The following is a 21,474-nucleotide window of genomic DNA, read 5'->3' as shown; positions in this document are numbered from 1 at the left end:
TATTTTGGTTTGCTGCCAACTCAGCAGTGTGTACTGCCGATAAGCCGTAACGCACACGTAAGTAAACTCTCCGGAACTCGCAGTGACCTTAGTTCTAGATTCAGCAGCTCTACAAACTAGACAAAGGCACTGGTTTCTTCACCGCTGCAGCTGTAAATAACAGGAACTCTGAGACCATGTACGAACTCTAACCTAAGTTTATTATTAACCCTTGTTGCACTCTACTGTGTGTAAATGTATTCTTCTTGGTGGTTAAATGACAGGTTATCAGAACCATGCTTCTAAATAGTCGCCTCCTGAACAAAGAATCATTTACTTAATTGATAAGTAAACAAGTTGTCCTTGTTCTTGCCGTCTAAAGAAATCCAAAGACTAGGGAGTGAAAAACTCAGTATCTCTTTCTATGGAAGGTAATTTTGTGGATGAGAAGGTAGGTACAGTAACCAAATTCCCTACTCCAGTATCACCAGGCAGGGATTATAAGCAACTGCTAAGTTATCTGAGATCTGATAGAAGAGATTCAATTCCTTATTTTTTTTTTTCTCTGTCAAGGACTCCGCCACTTGAGAAATTATACTGTAAAAAGTGCCAATGACTTTTGCTTTGGGCCTTCCTCGACTTGCTTCTTATCCTTCAAGAGAAGCCTGCTATATATATAACTGAGGCGTTGTCTGAATGCCTGTCACAGTAGATAGAGCCTTCCCTCTGAGGCCGGCTGGTCTCTGGGCAGACTCAAAGCCGTGGAGTAGGGAGCCTAGCTGCCTGCAGCATTTCCAGAAACTCACTTCTCCCCTTAAAGTACATTTTCCATCTCATTTACCATTTTTAGAAGATACAGAGCCTCTGTTTAAAACTAAATTAAGAGAGCCAATCTCTTCATGGATTTCAGTGCAGTAAAAATGCAGTCTGCAAAAATTACTTTTCACTGTGCTGAGGACAATTTTAAATTTAGATATTTTCTCATTTTGCCTGGGTAATCTCCAAAGCTTTGTGCTACAGACAATTCAATTTCACATGTATATTAAGGCCAAATTTTCATTTCCTGCCAAACTTAATAACCTTGTCTGCTCTTTCAAAGTGGCTTGGTGTTAGTAATTCCACAAGCTGAGGATCGGATGTACCAACGCTGAAGGTCTGCAGACATAAGTGTACAAAACCATGTATGTAAGAAAAAAACTCTCCTTTTCACAAACAATCAATGTCAAGAGCTTCTTCTGCAATTAGGTGCTTAAACGGCTTCATCTCCGTTCCACACTAGGCATCGGCTGGCGATCCATTTAAATTGTTACCCTTTCGTTTTGGCCTCCTATTCCCAATGCTACCTAACTCCCCTAATTGAGTTCTGTAAGCACCACAGTCAGATAATGATATGACTGACGTCTGAGAAAATACAAAGTGATTAAATACAAGCCCAATGATTGTTTTCCCTTTTCAAACCTCTGTCTCGTTATCAACGATTCCTCCTGGCCTAAATATTTAACAAACAAAACCCACTCAAGTTTGCACTGGTAAGGTTTGATGCATTTCTCACAAAAAACAGGGAGTCGTTTCTCCAGTCCATAATATTTCATTTAGATAACAATCTTTTTTCTTTTTGATTAGCAGAGAATTCACTTCCCAACGTCTGGGGATTCCACAACCTCAGGTTCTGTTTCTCTCCTCATTCTGGGCCTCAGTGTCCCGGTATTTTGGTTCAGGGATCACCTGTGCCTTGCAGTTTACAGTGTCTACCTCCTCTCACAAGACACCCACGGATGAAAAGGGTTTCAAGTGAGGAGTCTGTCTGCCAATTCAAAGAAGTTTCCTGTACAAGCTTACTAGAAACGAGGCTAGGTCAGGAAAATAAGACAAAACGTGTAAGTCAAAGACATTTAATGACTCAACAATACTGCGTACCCCAGATGACCTAATATAATAGAAAAATGGGGAACTGTGTGTGGCTAAATGTCTTGAGCCTGATCCTTATGCTCTTCCAACCTTTAGCAATATTCACGCATATAACATCACCTTTGCATAATACTGAATGCTGAGAGGTAACTGGCAAGGTGGAAATAAAGACACAACCTTGACAGCTCGGTGGGGAGGAGGCGCCCTAGTCCCCTCACACATGCCCTCAGCCTTGGCCTCAGTCTGTGCTTTAAAGAACTCTTTCAAACATTAATTTTTATCAAAATAAATTTGTTCTTCATGGAAAAAGTCAAATGGTACTGCAAGACTGACCATGCTTCTCACCCACCAAGATATTAACATGCCCCTAGAGCAGGGCCTGGTTTGGGAGGGAGGATTACAGTTGTATCCATTCATATCCATTCACAGACTCATCACCAAGTAGGATTCCAGTCTCTAAGTGACATTTAATATAATAAGAACATTTGTACTGGCTTCTAGAGTAACAACTATCAAAACTGGTCACGAGGCTCAACACAGGATGATTTATGGACTTTAATCTTTTCAATGTTTCCTTTTTCTTATCACAGGATGTGCTACTTACCCAGGGTACTGTGGGGCTTAAATTTAAGCAGCAGATAAAGTTTCCTTCTATACTGTTCACTAAGTGAAAGGTAGGATAAAGGAGATTTGCTTCCTTCCTCTACTGTTTCATCTTTTCTTCCAGAACAGAAAAGACTAAAGTGAGACTTAAATTTTGGCTGCATTGGGGTGACTGGTCAGTTGATTAAGGGCCCCACTCAATTTTGGCCCAAGTGATGATCTCACAGTTCGTGGGATCGAGTCCTGCACGGGGCTCTGTGCGGACAGTGTGGAGCCTGCTTGGGATTCTCTTTCTCCTCCTCTCTCTGCCCCTCACACACACTCTCTTTCTTGAAATAAATAAACATTTAAAAATAAATTTTGATTGCATTTAGTTGTAAAAATATACTTTAAATAGTTTTAGATTTTAGAAGTACTTTATAAAAAGGAAAAAAAAAGGGTGCCTGGGTGGCTCAGTTGGTTAAGCATCCAACTCTTGATTTCAGCTCAGGTCATGATCTCACGTTTTGTGAATTCGAGCCCTGTGTCGAGCTCTGTGCTGACAGTGTGAAGCCTGCTTGGGATTCTCTCTCCCTCTCTCTCTGCCACCCCCCACTTGTGCATGTACTCTGCCTCTCAAAAATAAGTAAATCAACATTAAAAAAAAAAAAAAGAAAGCTATTCCTCCCCTCCCCCCCCCATTAAATCTGGAGGGATTTTGTTATCTTCACTGACATAAAAAATTGATGTTATAATATTCTATTTCTTAGCTGGTCCACTCCGTGATAACTACTGTCATCAGGCTATGAAATCTAATGCTTTTTTGGTCTGAATTTTATTGTATTGTTATATTTGCTCATATATATGACTTACACATATTGACATATTCTAAATGGGAAAATAATCCATATGAAGAGAGATACATTAAGAAATGAGTAGAGCAAAATCTAATCCATTATTTGTCCATTAATCCCAAAGTCATTAAAGGTGACCAATAAAGCATTTGGGATAACTAATTCTGTTAAGTAATGAGTACTCTCTTTTAGGAATGAGAGATTATTGCTACTCTGGTTGGTCGTACTTCATTTCTTAAAGGGTGTAGGAAAGTTGTAATAGGGATACCCCCCTATTTTACATGCAAATCCAGATAAATATAATATCAGTAAAAAAAAATCAATCAAGCACTTTTTAGAATTCAGCATGTGAAGTCAGTAAATGCTTTAGACATGACACGTGCATTCGTTAGTTATTCACAGCCTTGGAGACTGGGTTGGAAGAGGAAGAATGGACAGAAGTGGGTAGAGTATTCCCTCCATCCCAGGGGGAAAAACGGTATCATCAAGAAGGAGGTATGATGGGGTGTGAACCAAAAGCGGAAGGCTGGAATGGAGCCAGTGCATGATACTCCCAGCAGGGGAATTACCCAAGCAAATCCATGGGGATGAGAAGTCTAGGGGATGACACGGTTAATAAGGACAGATTCCTTGGGGGGGTTCCAATTATTAAAAAAACCAGACATAGAAATTTCGGTTTGATGCTCATCTATGGTTGGTTTATGTAGAGGAGGAGTATTTTTTTTTTAAAGGCATTTTCCAAAGATAACCCTACGGGTTAGTCCAGGTCCTCCGAGATGGGCTCGAGCATGCAGAACTCTGTTGGGGAACTGCCTCCTAGACACCTTCCGCAGGAAGGCTACACCAGCAATTACACGCTTTGGCTTGTCGTTATCTGCTGCCTCCACCTGCAGCCGCTGGGCTCCAAGAGGCCGCCTCCCTAACTACACTAAACTGGAGAGGTTTAATCCTCCTAGGAGTCCAGAAGGAGAGGGATACCAGCGATGGGTGGGCACTAGGCACATCTAGCACAGGGCCGGGCAGTGGGGAAGAGGCAGAGTAGGAGCCGAACCTGTACAGTTCAGGAGTGAGGGGTTTACTAGACATCCAAGCGGAGGCGCAGGCAGGCAGGCAGCTGGATGTGTAAGCCTGGAATTCAGGGGAGAAAGGCTGGACAAATGTCCTCCAAAGGTGTGGGGAAGAATGTGACTGTGGAGTAGTCAATGATTCTCTGATGCATTTCCAGAGCAAGCTGACTGCAAGATTCACCAATCCCATGGAGGCATGGGTTCCTTTTAATTAAAACAAACAAACAAACAAACAAATAAACACAAACCCAAAAAACAAAACAAAAACCAAAAACCCTCCGTGGAGGTCTGAAAGGCCAGAAGTAGCCCAGACATACACTACTTTGAGCTCCCCACTCCTGGAGCTTGTTCGGTTGCTTATAGCTGCGGGTCCAGTATGACGGCTTCTAACCAGCAGTGTCTACACAAATTCAAGTTCGTTAAAAGTGAACAATTTAAAACTCAGTTTCTCAGGCACACTCATCACATGTCAAACACTCCACAGCCACAGGTGCCTAGCGGCTGCCTTACTGCACAACAAAATAACATCTCTCTCACTGCAGGACTTTCTAAGGACAGCACTGCCCTGAACCACAGAGACAGATGACATTCTGCATAAGAAGTTCAGGAAGCCTGGCACTGCCCCCACAGTTCATTCTAGAAATCTGTTTCTGGAATGTTGATATCTAATTTACCCGAAAAAAAAAATGATACCGTGAGGACCAAAGAGAACCTTGAACATAGGAATCTGTCCTGGTGTTTAGTATGGAAGCTCTGAACTAGATTTTTCTATTAGGTTTCCTTCTGTAGCTACTACTCGGGGAAGGGAGATAAACTGCTTAGGGACACTTCTAAATCTGCAATTTCCTTACTCAGCTACTTATCCCCAGTAGTACTATAAATATAGCCAGCTGTTGAGAAGTAATTAATACTAAGCCTTTGAATTTCTGAGGGATCATTAGTCCTATTCATCTTGACCAATCAAGACCTTGGTGTGTCTCAAATGTATATGGAGATGATAAAAATCTCCACAGATGTATGAACTCTCAAAAACACTTGTCTGTGAGTCTGCATTTTAGAGATTTTTCTTCAACGTTATTCATTTATTTTATGACCCGTCTGCACTGATGTAAAAACCTTTGCCACTGCGTGTCCTTTGACAAAGGGTTTGTTTGCGGGTCACGGTCTTTTCAAGATTCTCTTTGTGTCGGGGCGCCTGGGTGGTTCAGTCGGTTGAGTGTCCGGCTTCGGCTCAGGTCATGATCTCACGGTTCATGGGTTTGAGCCCTATATTGGGCTGGCTCTGTGCTGACAGCTAGCTCAGCGCCTGGAGCCTGCTTCAGATCCTGTGTCTCCCTCTCTCTCTGACCCTCCCCTGCTCGCGTGGTCTCTGTCTCTCAAAAAAAAAAAAAAAAAAGATTCTCTTCCTGTCATCTAGTGGGAAAAGTTGTGTTCAGATTGTAATACTGCTGGAGTCACTAGAGGGGCTCAGTTAACACCCAAAGCGGGGTCTCAACAGTCCTGAGCGATTCGGATACAGGAACTCCCTAGAAGGGCGATGGATGGTTGAGTTTCAAATAAACTGTTCCCCAGTCAACACTTTGCAAGTTCATCAACTACCATGTTTTTTTTCCCTTGCAGATTTATGAAAATGTAAGTTACTGTTTGCTCTAATTAACCCCATACAGTATGATCATCTGTCTTTCTACATCGGGTTGGTACTTTCTGATATGCTGTTTATTATTTTCAACACAACTACAGTTGTCTTCGGGGCACAATTCTTAGTCACGGTTGTTACTGTGCACAGGGCTCTCCACAGAGCCTGCAGCGGGCACCGCGCGGACCAGCAGACCTGCTCAGCTGTCAGAGGAAAGCCAAGCATCACAAGCCACTGCCCTTCGAGAGGACACGTAGTTTGGGGAGAAGCGCAGTTGTGCCGCTGCACCATCAATTAAGTAGTATCGTCCCAAACACAGAGTAAGAAAGGAAGCAAACAAGCACTCGGAACACGTATCTTCTCTTCTCTTTGATGCATTTCCAGAGCTGACTGTCCCAGAGGAAAATAGATTTTAAAAAGGAGACATCATACTTTCCTCTTCCTTCCCTCAGTGCCTTGCTTCATAACTGTGTCAAATTAGGAAGTGCTTCTAGTCTTTTATTCAGATTGCCATTAATGTGATAAACCTTTCAGCATAGTAGTCATTAAGAGCCTCACTCTGCCACTTTCTAGCTGTGTGATTTTACCTCACCTACTAAACCTCTCTGTGCCTAAGCATGTTTATCTATAAAATGGAAATAGTAGTAGCCACGCCACAGTTATTGTGAATCATGCTGATCATTACAAGTCCCTAGCACACAGTAACTAAATAAATGCCCACATCCATTATACTGCGAACTTCAATGAGTGTTGAAAGAGTCACTCCATCTATTTCTGATAGCTAACTGAAAGGGACAGAAAATACAGAGGGAACTACACTCTCCCTCCCATGTTTCTGCTTCTCTCCACCCTCACTGGCTCCTCTGACTAGAAAAATATTCCCTATTCATGGCCCATCTGGCCCCTCTCCTGAGCTTTCTGGGAGTCTTCTCTGTTTTCAGACTCTCCCTCTTTTCTCTTCTGTTTCCCATGTGGCAATCCATATGTGGGCTATCCAGACGCTCTGAGTCTAAGGACATAAGTTCAAAGCACGTGGCAAGAGGGAAGAAATCCACTTTATATCCAGGTCTAAACAATAGGCTCTCCATTCAGCTTTACCAAGCAAGTATAAAGCAGATATCATGAGCCCTACCTAATTTCTGAGTTCACTTCTCAATTGGCTCAGAAGTCAAGGGGAAAGAGATGTAGATGGACTCTACTACATCCTAACAGAAGCGAAGTGAGTTGAATCCCATTCTTTTCCCATTCCATCTAGTTTTGTTTAAGTGGCTGTTTTTGGTTTGCACAGGGGGTAGCTGGAATAGTAATGGCAGGACACTCTCTATTCATTCTTTCACTCATTCAACAAATATTTACTAAGCACCAACGATGGACCCGGCATTGTGTTAAATGCTGAAGATACTTGGGATCAAAATGACAAAACATAGCCCAGCCTCCTTGGTGCTGTCTGTAAAAGTCAAACTGCTTACACAGGTCTTCTTTCTTTTCCTCCTGCCGTTTCTTCTGATCTGTCAACATTCTCCTGTTCTCAGTGTGTCACCTAAGCACACTGGTAGCATTTGAACCCTATCGTTGTTTCAAGCCTGCGTCTGAGCCACTTAAGATAACCTACAGTGTAATGAAATCAACACCATAAAAAGTGCAGTCGGAAAGAAAGCAGGTGATACTCTGGCCGTTCTCTAGCGGTCGCTATGAAGGGCTTCAATAAACCCAGTGTAGATCCACGCCCTTTACTCCTTCCACGCCCTGGCGGCACTGGCTAGGTGACACAGGTGCTCCTCCTGAAGGTGAAGGACACTTGGCGAGGGCTCAAATTGGACACTGAAATCCTGGCTCTCACTGAAAAGTTATGTAGTAAAAAGATCAAGTTGCAAAGAAAAGATACCTGGCCAGAGTGATTCCTTTCAAATAAGTCTGGTATCAGCAGAAACTAAGCCCCACATGCTAACGCTGTAACTCAAAGGCTATACATTTGGCAGATCAGAGGAAGAGCATCTTGAAACACTTTAATGACTTGCATTTAGAGCGCAAGTTAATACTACTCCAGGGATTATGCTGCATATCCTCTTATTTAAAATGTTATCTAATACTTGAAAAGAGGAAATATATGCTGATCTTAGCCTCATTAACTTTGTGAGTTGGTTATAGAAGATTGGGTTATGTCTTTTAGAACTAAAGCCCCTAGAGTCCTGTGTGTGTGTGTGTGTGTGTGTGTGTGTGTTTTAAGTGTGAGCTGATCATCATTTCCCTTAGGAATCATCATAGTTAAGAGAGAGAAAAAATGAAATTAAATGAGGGCTAGCACTTTCCCTCATTCTTTCTTAAAGACACTAGTGAGATCAGCTATCTCTTGGGTTTACTTAACTTTTCTACTATGTTATCTGCAAGGAAAGCAATCTTTTCTCCCAAACCCTTATTTCTAACACAAAAAATACTTCATCTGCTCATTTAATTCTTTATAGTAACAATTCCTCACCAGTGCTTTGTGATTTCTATTTTATAAGGTACTTTAAAATCTCTTCCTCCCTGGAACCTACAAGCGACCTGGAACGTAACCCCGAGCAGCCCGATGGCAGGTGCCATGAGTCCCAACAGGTTCTGGGACACCACCTGGGACCATTTAGTAGCTGACCATTGGGTTTGATCTTAAGGGGCCTCCATGCCCGTTATTTGTCCATACCGTCCGTGTGACGTGCACAGGCATAAAAAGCACTTCTTCACGGGGCATCTAAAGAACCAAAACGATTCCCTTGCTTCCCAAGCTGGGAGCACATTCTGTAAGTCCCGCAGGAAAGGATTATGGCTAAGAATGAACAATTCAGTGCTTACGGCTGGCATATGTCATACGTCAATATCATGATGCATTACACTTCAATGTACTAAATTCTATAAAGGAAGATTTCAGTGAGAAAAACAGGGCCTGTTCATTTCAAATATCGCTTATTAACAGCTCTGAGAGCTACTGATTGTTTTCAGACTAACGGTGTTACTTCAAATGAGAAGATCCACAACAAGCCTTTTCAAATACAAGCAATTATGAAGAAAAGCTGCTGTGCTGGCCCGGTTAATTTTCTATCTGAAACCATGCTGAATATATTAATTTAGGATTAGGAAGCATGGAAACAACTTCTATAGTACAATGCTGGAGATTTCATTTTTCTGGATGCAAATGCCCATAAATCTTCCCACGGTTTGCTTTATGATCCCAAATAACTTCTTCCTATAGACTTTTAAATAGTAATTACTCTTGCCTAACTCACGTTTCTCTTTCTTTCCAGACTCCTTTCATGTTTTATCGATTCTAATTTTTTTCTAAAACACTTAAAACTGACTAGTCAGTAACCACTTCTGAGATGTTTGTACAATATGAGTATCATCCTGTTATCACTGCTCCAATGACCCCCTCCTATAGCTAATGTGCAGACCTTCTTCCTACATTATACATTCCAAAGTGTATGGAGTGAACCCAGATGTAGGAACAGAGAGTAAGTACACACACAGGCACACAGGCTCATGGGGTGAAGACAAGGCCTCTACAGCCAGATTGCTGAGCTGAATCTTAACTTTCTAATTTACTGGCTGTGTAACCTGGCATAGGTACTCGGCCTTGCTTTGCTTCAGTTTCCTCATCTGTGAAGTGGGGATACAAAGAGCATCCACACCACAGAGTTGTTCTGAGATTCGGGTTAGGTAAAAAATGCCAAGTACCTAGAATGGTGTCTGGCATAGAACATTAGTTACTGACATATGTGCCCACACTCTGGATCCTGTCATTCGAATGTCAATCCCAGAAACATTAGATTAATAGGAATCCTTTTAAATCTTTACTCCTGTCCTTTATCAGGCAAGTGATCATGAAACTGCATATTTATGATCCTTATTCCCTTGGGAAGCAAAACTTACTCAATGAAGTAATATTAATATTTTAAAAAATTAATATTTTATTATTAAATTACTGAATTCTTGTAATAATTTGTTAACCTTCAATTACTGCCTATCAAGTTGATTATTCACAATATTTCCTTCCTGGGCAAGCATGAGCAATTTACTACCAGAGCTGCCTCAATGGCCAATATGAGGCAGTTGCAGGTCTGAATAATACTTCCCTCCTTTCTTCCCTAGGGTCAAGGTATCTTATTTCTCCGTCGTGAATAAAAAAAGGTAAAAGTCAGGGGCACCTGGGTGGCTCAGTCATGAGTCATGAGTCAGACTTCAGCTCAGGTCATGATCTCACAGTTTGTGAGTTCAAGCCCCGCATCGGGCTCTGTGCTGATCGTTCAGAGCCTGGAGCCTGCTTTGGATTCTGTCTCCCTCTCTTTCTCCGCCCCTTCCCCACTCACACTCTGTCTCTCTCACTGTCTCAAAAATAAATAAACATTTAAAAATTTTTTTTAAAAAGGTAAAAGTCAGAATACAGATTGTAAAACTGCACTGTGACATCCACAGGAGTAAATGTGTAGGCTTTTGTGAAAATGATGCCTTAATCATATTAAAAGCCTATGTCAACCATTCTCATCACTATGTTATATCCTCTGCTTCAATTTTATTAAAAAAAGGCAAAATAATTTCAGTTGTAAACTAGTTTGTAAAGGCAATGTAGTTTCTAAAGCGATGTGCTTCTTTTAAATTTTTATTTAACCTTGTACACATCACCCTTACCAATAAAGCAGGCTGCACACAGTCTTTTCAAAGCAGGATGCACCCAATCTTTTCTAAAGCAGGATGCAGTCTTTTTTAAAGCATACAGAACACAGGTACAGAAATTCTAATAAGTAGCTTGTCACTTTTAGTCTCAATTTTTCCAAAAAAGTCAGAAAGTGGGAAAAAATGATGGGAGTCCAATTTTTCAGCTTAAATGCCTATGTAATATTAAAAACACATGGGCTTCTATACTAACCCTCTCATTTTCAAGACCAAGTGAGCAACTGAGGCAAATCCAGTCATAGCATGAATGAGGTACTAGGAAGTTGGAAAGCCTAGCTTTGTAGCTTTTTATAAGTCATCAAGCAGAAACACAGACCTACAGCTATGCGGTTTACTGTGGATTAATGCACAATACAAACAAATTAGGGATTTTATAATCCTGTGACAAGCCAGCCAGAGTGTCAGGGGATGCGGAAAGGAGAGGCAGGTAACTGCTCAGTCAAGCTGAGAAAACGCTAACATTTCAGTCTTTAGAACCAGTTGCAGCCCCTTTCTTGACAGAAGTTACACTTAACTCTAGAAAAATTATTTATGATTTGGCATTCTTCACATACTTTCTTTTAGTGGCAGGCTTTATGAAAGGGCTATTACTTACTGAAATGAAAACAAAATTAAAATAAAGCTGTTTTGAAATGAATTCCAAATGTGAGTCTCCCTAGAAACACCGAGCAGGCAAAATATTGCTTAGGAAACTTCAAAATATTTTATAGAATAAAATTCCCCCCAATGGACAGACATTAGAGATCTTTTTGCAGATGGAAAAAAATTAAGGGTCATTGTCCAAATGCTTTGTGCAAACAACAAAATCATTTTTCTTGTTATGCGTGACTTAGAGCAGAGATCACGAGGCTCTTACCCCAAATCCACTTACCCCCAGCTAACAGACTACGTTTACTATCCTTCCTTGCTGACAGGTGTGACCGTTCCAGCCAATGAAAAGCAGGTAGAGTTGAAATGTTGGGTGGGGCTTCCAGGAAGTCCTTTAAAGAGGGATGAAGGGAGCCTGGGCAGCTCAGCTGGTTGAGCTTCTGACTCTTGGTTTCGGCCCAGGTCTTGATTTCACAGCCATGGGATAGAGCCGTGCATCGGACTCCATGCTGATAGCACAGAGCCTGCTTGGGATTCTCTCTCTGCCCCTCCCTGCTTGCACTCTCTCTCTCAAAATAAGCAAATAAACTTTAAAAAAATAAAAGGAGAGAAATGCAGCCTCTCTCTTTTTTTTTTTTTTTGCCTCTTTTTCCTTTCTGCACCTGAAAAGCTGATGTAACGCACGAATCTTCAGGAGTGTGAGAGCCAAGAGGCAGCAGCCAGCGGCCGAGGGATGACAGAGCAGAAAGGAACCCGGATTCCTAGCGACATCCTGAGCCCAGTGCATCAACGGCACTGGCCTTCTTTTACAGAAGAGAAAAATAAACTTCTATCTTATTTAACTCACTGTAATTTTGTTTTTTTTCCAGGTATGTGCAACAGAGCCTAACCCTATTCTAAATGCTATTTCTATCTGAATGAGCATTAACTGTTAGATCATACTTCCACTGGGCAATGAAACTTAACAAAATAGGATGGTAACTTAAAGTTCCAACTAATGATAATCATAAAGTTTTCTCATACAAACCACAAAATGATCATTTGCGAAAGCTTTCATTGTAGACAACAAATGCTCAGTAAATACCAATGCTGAACAAAGTAAACAAGTTTTAAAGGTTTTCTATAATAAATTAGTGTTGCCCAAAGTAATATAATTCTGGACATGCTAGCAACAAGAACAACAATTAATATTTATAAAAATATGATGCTAAATTTGGGGAACGAAGGTAACGGAACAGAATCCTTATTTTCTAAAAAGATCCCTCTTTGGAAGACAGCAAGGGGAACACAAAGAGTAACATACAAACCAATATGTAATTATGTAAACACTGGTTTGACACAACACCAAGCATTTTTATTACATTAAAATGTTTACGAATGCATTTCTCGGCAAAAAAGTAGCAAGAGCAAAGAGACTTGGTAAGATAGAACAATGGGAAGAGAAGGTATTGACATAATTTCATGTGTCAAATTAGCATTATGTAGTTTCTTATGCAACTCCGAGTTTTATGCTCTTCAGACTGTCTGAACACTGGCAGGGGGACAGAAGCATTTTACTTATGAAAGCATTGGAGGAGACCGTCCATTTTATGTGGGAATAAGGGCTTTTTAACAGTGCTGTTAGCAGACCTCAGGATCCTTCCCTCCAAAGCCATTAGCAAATTTATCTAGAAGGTTTTATGTGATATCATAAAACAACCAAACTGCTTAGTGTGCCAATTTGCCGACAACACTTGCTGTATGAGCTGCTTTCAGGAGCCAGCAGTAAGCACCATAAATACTTAAAGACAAAAAGTTGAAGGATATTGGCAGAGGAGATGACACCCGAAACTAGCGCCGCCCAAACATTTAGCCACACTTGCGTTCTGCTTTGGAGTGGAATTCCTTTTCTTTTTCCTCTTCTATTTAACTTTTAGTTTCCGAACCAGCCCCAGCAGTAGATGGCCTGACTGATGGGTTTTCCTAACACTGTCAAACTACTAATTTAAACCGGAAGTCAATCCCCACTTTTCTTCCCCCTAAAGCAAGGTACCATATAATAAGTAATAATGTAAGTTCACCTGAAGGGGTGAGTAGGACACAGATTTCAGTCATTCTTTTTATGGTCAGTTAGGGAATTCAATCTAGCCATCTGTCTCAGTATTTTTTTTTTTGCCAGGAATAACAAAACAATAGAAACTCCAAATATATTAGGAAAAGATCTGTAAGTGTGGGCTTTAGATGATGTGGAAATCAAGAGGAAAGCTAAAGATAACCATGCACATACTTGTCCTGTTTGGCTCAAATACTTATAATTTTATTTTTTTTCAAATTTTTTTTAAGTTTACTTATTTTGAGAAACAGAGAGAGAAAGTGAGGTAGGGGCAGAGAGATAGGAAGAGTGAAAATCTCAAGCAGGCTCCCTGCAGTCAGTGTGTAGCCCAATGTGGGGCTTGATCCCACGAACGGTCAGATCATGACTTGAGCCGAAACCAAGGGTTGGACACTTAACTGATGGAGCCATGCGGAAACCCCAAATTCTCATAATTTTAAATAAACAATAGTAATGTTCATTTAAATGACAAATGTCGTTATAACTTCCTTCTTGAAGCAAAATATTTTCACATTTATTCTCATTTTTAATATACCTTGTGTTAAGCTTCTAAAATCCCCAGAAATCATAAAGCTAAGCTAAGAGGAAGGGCCCAACATTAACTAGCCCATTCTTCTTATTTTAGAAAATAATAACCTTACACATCCCTGACAGTGGAATTTTATTCTGATTTTTATCTGCCTTCCCATCCTCACAAGGACAGAATCACTTGTCATTACTAAAAAACTCTCCAAGTGCAGTCCCCAGAGGACTATCTACATCAGGACCCCTGAGGCTTGCAAAACGCATATTCCTGGGCCCCCCTCAAGACCTGCTAAACTGGTATCTCCCCCGTGAGGCCCAGGAACCTGCATTTTCACAAGCACCATGGCCTTAAAATCACATTCCTTAAGCTAAAAACTTGTTCCTCTGTTTGCCCTCTTTTTTCAGAGTCACTGGAAAACATGGAATCTGTAAACTGTGCTTCAAGATTATAAAGCTGTCTTGCTGTCTTTCCGTCTCTCTACGTGAGTAAACTAACTGAAGTTCTTCGACGTCTCTCTCTCTCTCTCTCTCTCTCACTTCCTTGACACCTATACTCTTTCTTCCCAAACTTTCTCCACCGTCTCAATGACCAGCAAAACAGTGCATGCAAACCAACCAACGATGACTGTCTGGAAGGATTAGTTCACTCAATCTATGATTCACTCTGTTTTCATCTACAGATCCCTGTTTCTTTCCTGTGGATAAGTTCTCCTTATTTCTGTTTCACACGCTGCATTCTGGGACGCTTCCCAACTCTTCCCATTGAAATTCCATCTGCAAATTAACTACGTAATGCTAAGCATCATGTTTTCTTTCCACGAGCAGTCATCCAAATTTGTGTCAGGTATGAATTCCATGAACGTGCCTACCCTGCCCTAAATTCAGTAGGCACTGTTAAAAATCCAAAGATATCATGGTTAGGCGGAGAGCACGGTGTTCTCCTGGAAGCAATATTCTCATGTACAGATGCAGGAAACACTTAAGGGCGTCCCGTTCTGGCAGACAGCTCTCCAAAGGTAACGCTCTGGCTTATGCCGGCCCACGGCCAGCACTTCATACCTGTCCAGCCAGTGTAAATAGTGCTGTCTCGAGGGTCTGCTGACTTGAGGCCTCTCTCCATTTGCTGAAGAAGCTCTCGAATCTTATTGTTCAAGCGTTGTGAGAACTCGGGAGTTAGCTGTAGATATTAAAGGGAAAACAAGTATCAAAAAATATGGACCACTCAACTTCCCAGACTACAGGCTATCAAAAGTCAGAGGGTACTTCATTCCCACTTAGGTCACATTTTTCTGCCTGGGAGAACTGGATAATTATTTTATTCTTAAAAACAAGTTGATAAAACTTAAAAGTGCTACTACATTTTCCTACTCACAGCGGCAGGAAATACTTGTTGTTATTTAATGTTTTACATAAAATTTGTAAATCAATATTAAAATAGACTCCTGGGGATAAATTGGCATGCAGTAGTTTCCCCTTATTAGGGAGCACCTGTTATTTACACCAATATTTTTTATTATAATAAAAATCGTTTTAATAAATTAAGCACAAATCATGAGATGTTTGCTGTTTTCCAGCCATTCAGGCAGCAGCAATGTTAATTTCCTAAAGAAACACTCTAGTTGCTTTTGTTATTTTAAAAATGAGAATAAACATTTATTAAAGTCCATTTGTGAAAAAAATTGATAAATAATTTTTAAAAATTGTAGAAGTAGGATAAGAAAATCAAAGTTAATTCATGGATACGAGGAGCCTTGGGCAGAGGGGAAAGACCATCAGAATCAGTGCCGAGCCTCACAAAGGAGGGCCATCATAAAGATTGCCCAAATGAATGAGGCTGCCTATATCTTTATCTGTGATTAGCTGGGTGATCTTGCTCTGCATAGAACTCTTTATGCTTCAGTTACCTCTATACAGTCAGGATAGTAATACTTATCCCACCGATTTCAGAAAGTACTTTGAGGATCAAATGAGATCCAATGCCTTGGGTCTTTCACATTCAGGGATATAAATGTTGATATTTTTTAAAAAGTAAAGCACGGGCACCTGGGTGGCTCAGTCGTTCGAGTGGCCGACTTCAGCTCAGGTCATGATCTCACAGCTTGTGGGTTTGAGCCCCATATCAGGCTCTGTGCTGACAGCTCAGAGCCTGGTGCCTGCTTCTGATTCTGTTTCCCTCTCTCTCTGACCCTCCCCCACTCACACTCTGTGTCTCTCTCTCTCTCTCAAAAATAGAAAATAAAAACATTAAAAAAAATTTTAAAACGTCAAGTGGTCCAAGGGTCTATAACAAGTAATAAGTGGGATATGGAGTGAAGAGCACACTGAGGCTGGGCTGTGGGTTAGTGGCATCCATGTGAAGGCCCACAGACGCTGGGCAAACTGAGGCATAATCACCACGTTATTCTTCCTACGGGCAACTGAAAAATATTTTGAAAGTTCTGTATACATTAAATAAATCATGAAGTGTCTTAAAAGGTCACTTTAATGTATTCCTAAACAATTTTAGGAACCTGCTCTGACTCCCAGACCTGGATTTTACAAAGCAATAAGATTTCAGAAGGGTTGGGGAATACCACATGGATACAAATATTTTATTTCACCATGTAAGGATTATAAAAACAAACCTAACTACTACCTGTTGGCGTCGTAATCTCATTTTTTTAAAAAAAGGCATCTTAACACTGAAGAAAGGCAGTATCAGAATTATTATAAAAGATATTAATTTTTACTTCTGAAGAGCATCTCTGATAAGGCAAACCAGACTGTCAACCGTATCTGGATTATTTATTCTGAAGCACACTATGATACCTTATTTCATACTCGGATGAAGAAACCACATTGTTTGACAGACCCACCCCCATTACTTAACAATTTCTGCCAAGAACTTCAGATTTCAACAAGTCTTGAAAATACATTTAGTAAGACAAAATACACTTCAATATTAATATAAAAGCTCTATAAATCTCAACTAGATAGAAGAGTGCATCTACATGAGAACATGTCATCTTCTGTTCATAGATCACGGATAATTTATCATCTTGCCAGGCCTTACTCTGAGCCCAAGAATGAGAACGCTGTAGTCTCAGGAAGCGAAGTCACTTTTTTCTATCTGCATATCATTCTATCATATAACTGCACTTAATAAAGGTGACCTGCCTGAGAATATTGATTGCTTGTGGCAGACCACAAAATTATTCAAACTCTAGCAATAATTTGCAGAGTCTCCAAAAGCCCCTTTTTTAATAGATGCCAGAAAACAGACCAATTCCTTATTGAAAGGTCTGTGTTAACAAATTAAGGAGGACAGATCTCCAGGGTCTGATCCTTGATGTTCAACGTTAAACGATTTTAGCACTGGTGTGCTCGTTTTTTTCTGGAATCTGTCCAAAACCATGTGTTAGGTGATAAACTCCTTCATTATTTTTGGACCAGGGTTTAAATTTATGAATATCTTTTTCTCTCCCTTGGAAATGGTTAAATTCGTAAAGGCATTTAATTTATAAACAGCCTGAATAGTGAGCTGTATTTTCCCGAAGGCTTCTGTCATTAGGATAAATCCTCAAACGTTCTCTTTGCCAAGATAGCATGAAACAGCATGTCTTTCTCCAACAAGACAGGACAAAATACTTGAGCTTCAGGATCTGCAGAGCTAGACAGAACACAGGTCCAAATGGCCAAAAGGAAGCCATATGATGTCAAGATTATTATAAGAAGCTTTGCTTGGGTAGTTCAATTTTGGTCTAAAAAATACTGGACTGACTCTAGATTCATACATACTTTGGTACCTTTCTATCCTGCAACTCCTCCATCTCTTTCATCCCTCCCACTTGCATTACTGATGTTAAGTTAATCCAGAGTGACAAGTGTGTTCAAGAAAGAACCAAAAGAGCCACATAAAGTTTACTTGGAAGATTCGAAATCTCTAAGTCCCTTATAACTCATGTCAAATTGCTTTACGCATGATGAGTTTAGAAGAAATAAACTGCTAGAATAAAAAAGTGTATGCACTGCAAAGAGATCACTCTTCCAACCTAATGCACTCTGAGGATTTCCCAGCTAGAACTGTATTCTCGCTTAACAATTACATTCATTCAAAGTGGCAGGAGAAAACACAGGCCTCTGGTATCTGACATCCAGCTTCTCTTCTGCTCAGTGTTTTATGACGAGGTAACCATTAATTTACAGTTCTTCCCCCCATCTGTGGGGATGTTCTGCAGAGTGGCAATAGTAGGAAGAATTTCAGGCCTATGTCCCTAATTTGTCTTAGCACTTTCAGCTTGAAGATGTCTTTACCACATTTTCCAATTTACTCTCATCATTTCCCTCGCCCCTATTTGGGTACAAATATAAAGCAGTAACAACGCACACGTGACAGACCACCAGGACTCCTCCTCCTCCTTTAAAATGCATCGTGAACTTGATCAAAACTGCAAAATCACATGGAAAACGCCATATTCCTCCATTTCTACGATTTAAGTTATCAATTATTGAGGTTATTTCAATTATAAATTAATATAACAACAATGACTTATAGAAATGTTAGAGCTCAGAACTGCATATTTTGACATGTATTTTATATATTTATCTTCAAATGATACATATATAATTTTTTTTTAACGGGATGCTCGTCCCTTTCAGGCAAAATTCTTTCTTTCTGAACACCAGGGCCTGGACGGAGGTAGGGATGCAGGCAGATGTATCCCAAACTCACCCTCCCGGCAGAATCAAAGTAGCCTTCGGCCAGGGATTTGTTAAAATCGGCATAAGGATTCGGGAAGGCCCTTTGAGCCATGACGCCGGAAGCAAGCCTGCAGAACAGGGGGAAAAAAGAACCTAGGTTGAGATGGGGGCGTCGGCGGAGTTGCCAGGGCAGCGGCAAGCGGCCGCACGACACCTTCGTTGCAGCTCCTGGGCCACCCCGCGGTCTCGATGGTCTGAGTGGACCCCGCGCCGATCGCGGCCCGGCTGCTAGGGCGCTGCACCTCCGCGAAAAGGCAGTCAGGGCCCCGCGCCCACAGTGGTGAACGGACCCCGTTTTGCACCCTTCCTTCCCACTCCCGCGACTTGAAGTGACGGCAGGCTCAACGTCCTGAAGCCCGGCCAGGCCTCGGCCTCTCACCCAGCAGCCTCGGACACCAACAAGAAGCCACGCTTTCACCGCCCACTTCCTGCCAGTCGGACCAATCACAACCTTCGACACTCTGGAGGCCCGCCCTCTTCTCACTCGTTAAAGAGACAGGAGTGTGATTTCTAAAAACTATGAGGGAGATTTAATTCCTGGGTAGTGGGGTGGGGACGTATCTTAGGGTAAGGTGCAATTGTGCCCAATATTTTCTGCATTTCTTGTCTTTTAATATCTTTTATTGCAAAAAATAATTCAAGCCCACTGATTCATAAAAATTAGGAATTTATCTGTAGAAGAAAAAAGACTGCTTCGAGATCTGAAGATACTCTTATCTCTACTGCTCAGACTGAATAAAACGGTAAGGATAATGTCTCTCCAGAGACCATCCAAACTTTTTCTTTTGTTTCTAAAAAAAATAGAAAAGAAACAAAATAAACAAACCCCACTGCGCCATTAGCAGCATCAAAGACAGAAAACAGAGTTTTGTTGAAGAGCTGGATAAAGGGTCCTTTGGAGAAAATTGATAATTTAACCTCCAAGGCACTAAAGAAGAGATGTGAAAGCCTTCGGGACAAGCTGTCAAATGGCAATTGACACTTCAAGGAAAATGCATGAAAACACAAATCACAGCTCTTAAGAATTTTGATGTGCTCATTAGCCTGTAATGGACTGTAATACTGTATACAGGAGTACTTGAAAAAAAATAACAAAGTCCAACAGAGCAGGACATCCACAACATTCAAATTCAATGTTTAACTGTCTCCATTATCTGAAAATCAGTCCTTTCCTTTCCATTTGAGTCCCACCTGGTACACATTAGCCCATTCTGTTGCTCAGACAATTTTGGAGTTCAGTTTAAAAAGTCAGAAATAATCACTCTCTCTGCTCTTTGCCTTCTTCTGGTTTCAGTGAAGGACTCCCAAGCCTCAAACATCCAATTATCGAAGCTCAATCCCCACCCCACCCCCTTGGCTTTTGACCCCCTCCGCTCAGTTTATTTTTTAACTGTTACTTCTAAGACATTTGTTAGCTCCTTCACCCAATGCATGAAGATTTAGTAGAGGCCCTCTTTGAATCTCAAATTGGATACCCTTCTTATTTTAATAGATGGGTGTGTGGTGGAACAACTCATAAGAAAGAAGAAGAAAGGGAGTAAGAGGCACTTTATCAATTATTTTTCTTGAATTATTAATGGCTTATATTCAGTTTATCTCATTCATGGTCTTTATATGAGCAATTAAAATCAGTGTGGTATTTAAGTAGATTAATGACTACTACAGGGAGAGAGGCAAACTAAGACCCTAGATTGTGCTTGAGCAGAAATAAAAGAAGGGTAGAAGTGGAGAAAGATGCCAGGAGAGTAAGTGGAGGAGTAAGATGGGGAAGAGGAAAGGCGTGTCTTGGTCAGCTCGGAGGGCAGCCTCTCAAAGACCCAAGAAGTAAATGGAAAATGCAGTGAAGTAGTGTAAGGACCCTAGGGACTCTCAATCTAGGCACTATTGATATTTGGAAAGAAAGGAATGTTTCTTTGTGGCCGGCCCTGTTCACTGCAGTATGTTTAGCAGCATCCCTGGCCCCTGCTCACTAGGTGCCAGTAGCACCCCATCCCCAAAGGGTGACAACCAAAAAAATCTTGCAGACATTGCCAAACGTCAACTATCCCTGGGAGGAGGGGCGACAAATTACCCCTGGACTGTGAATACCAAGACAGTGTAGCCAAACGTGTTTAATAAGATTGGGCAACTGTCTAATTCCAGTATCTTCATTGAAGATTTAGTTTGCTGGAATAATGTGCTGAAAATTTCAGGGGGAACCTGGGGACAGGTTTTGTGGTGTGTGTGTGTGTGTGTGTGTGTGTGTGTGTATTTAAATCTCAGGTGCAGCAGTGAGCTAATTATACTTCTTGGTGGTGCATACAAGACCCTATTCTATTTAAAATTTTCTCTTAATTCCCAGTTCCCATCCATTTTTCTCCTCTAGAAGGCAATCACCAAAATATGTTTAATGTATATATCCTTTGGAAAATATGAGTTTTGATGGTATGTACTTTAAAGACTTTTTTAAACAGTTCTTTATTTTTGAGAGAGAAAGTCTGTGTGAGTGGGGAAGGCGCAGAGAGAGGGAGACAAAGGATCTGAAGCAGGCTCCTTGCTGTTAGTGCAGAGCCCTGTGTAGGGCTCGAACTCAGGACCCCTGAGATCATGACTTGAGCCAAAATCAAGAGTCCGCTGCTTAACCAACTGAGGCACCCAGGCACCCCACTATGTACTTTTAGTATATGGAATCGTGCTACAAATACTCAACAACTTGTGGTTTCAGTCTGTGTTCTCTGCCTGCAGTTGTTGTATTGGATAACATATAATATTTTCATAGTTGTCTCCACCTCATTTTACTTATCCTTTCCCCTGAGGATG

The 21,474-nt window shown here is 41.0% G+C and overlaps 1 protein-coding gene across 4 annotated transcripts in view; it reads right to left on the bottom strand.

The window, feature by feature from the left end:
- LANCL1 (LanC like 1) overlaps nt 1–19,109 on the bottom strand; it is a 34,330-nt gene extending 15,221 nt beyond the window's left edge. Inside the window, exons 1-3 of one of the 4 annotated variants that reach the window (XM_029933916.1) lie at nt 19,055–19,109; nt 18,647–18,743; nt 14,995–15,112 (exon numbers count right to left, since the gene is read on the bottom strand). In XM_029933916.1, coding sequence (XP_029789776.1) covers nt 14,995–15,112; nt 18,647–18,727 — 199 coding nt within the window. In that variant the 5' untranslated portion in view covers nt 18,728–18,743; nt 19,055–19,109. The other 3 variants (XM_029933914.1, XM_029933915.1, XM_029933913.1) reach the window with 3 other exon arrangements.
- Nucleotides 19,110–21,474: the final 2,365 nt, after the last annotated feature.

This window comes from Suricata suricatta, chromosome 3, assembly GCF_006229205.1.
Source record: "Suricata suricatta isolate VVHF042 chromosome 3, meerkat_22Aug2017_6uvM2_HiC, whole genome shotgun sequence".
NCBI lineage: Eukaryota > Metazoa > Chordata > Mammalia > Carnivora > Herpestidae > Suricata > Suricata suricatta.
This window is presented reverse-complemented; position numbering and strand designations above follow the sequence as displayed.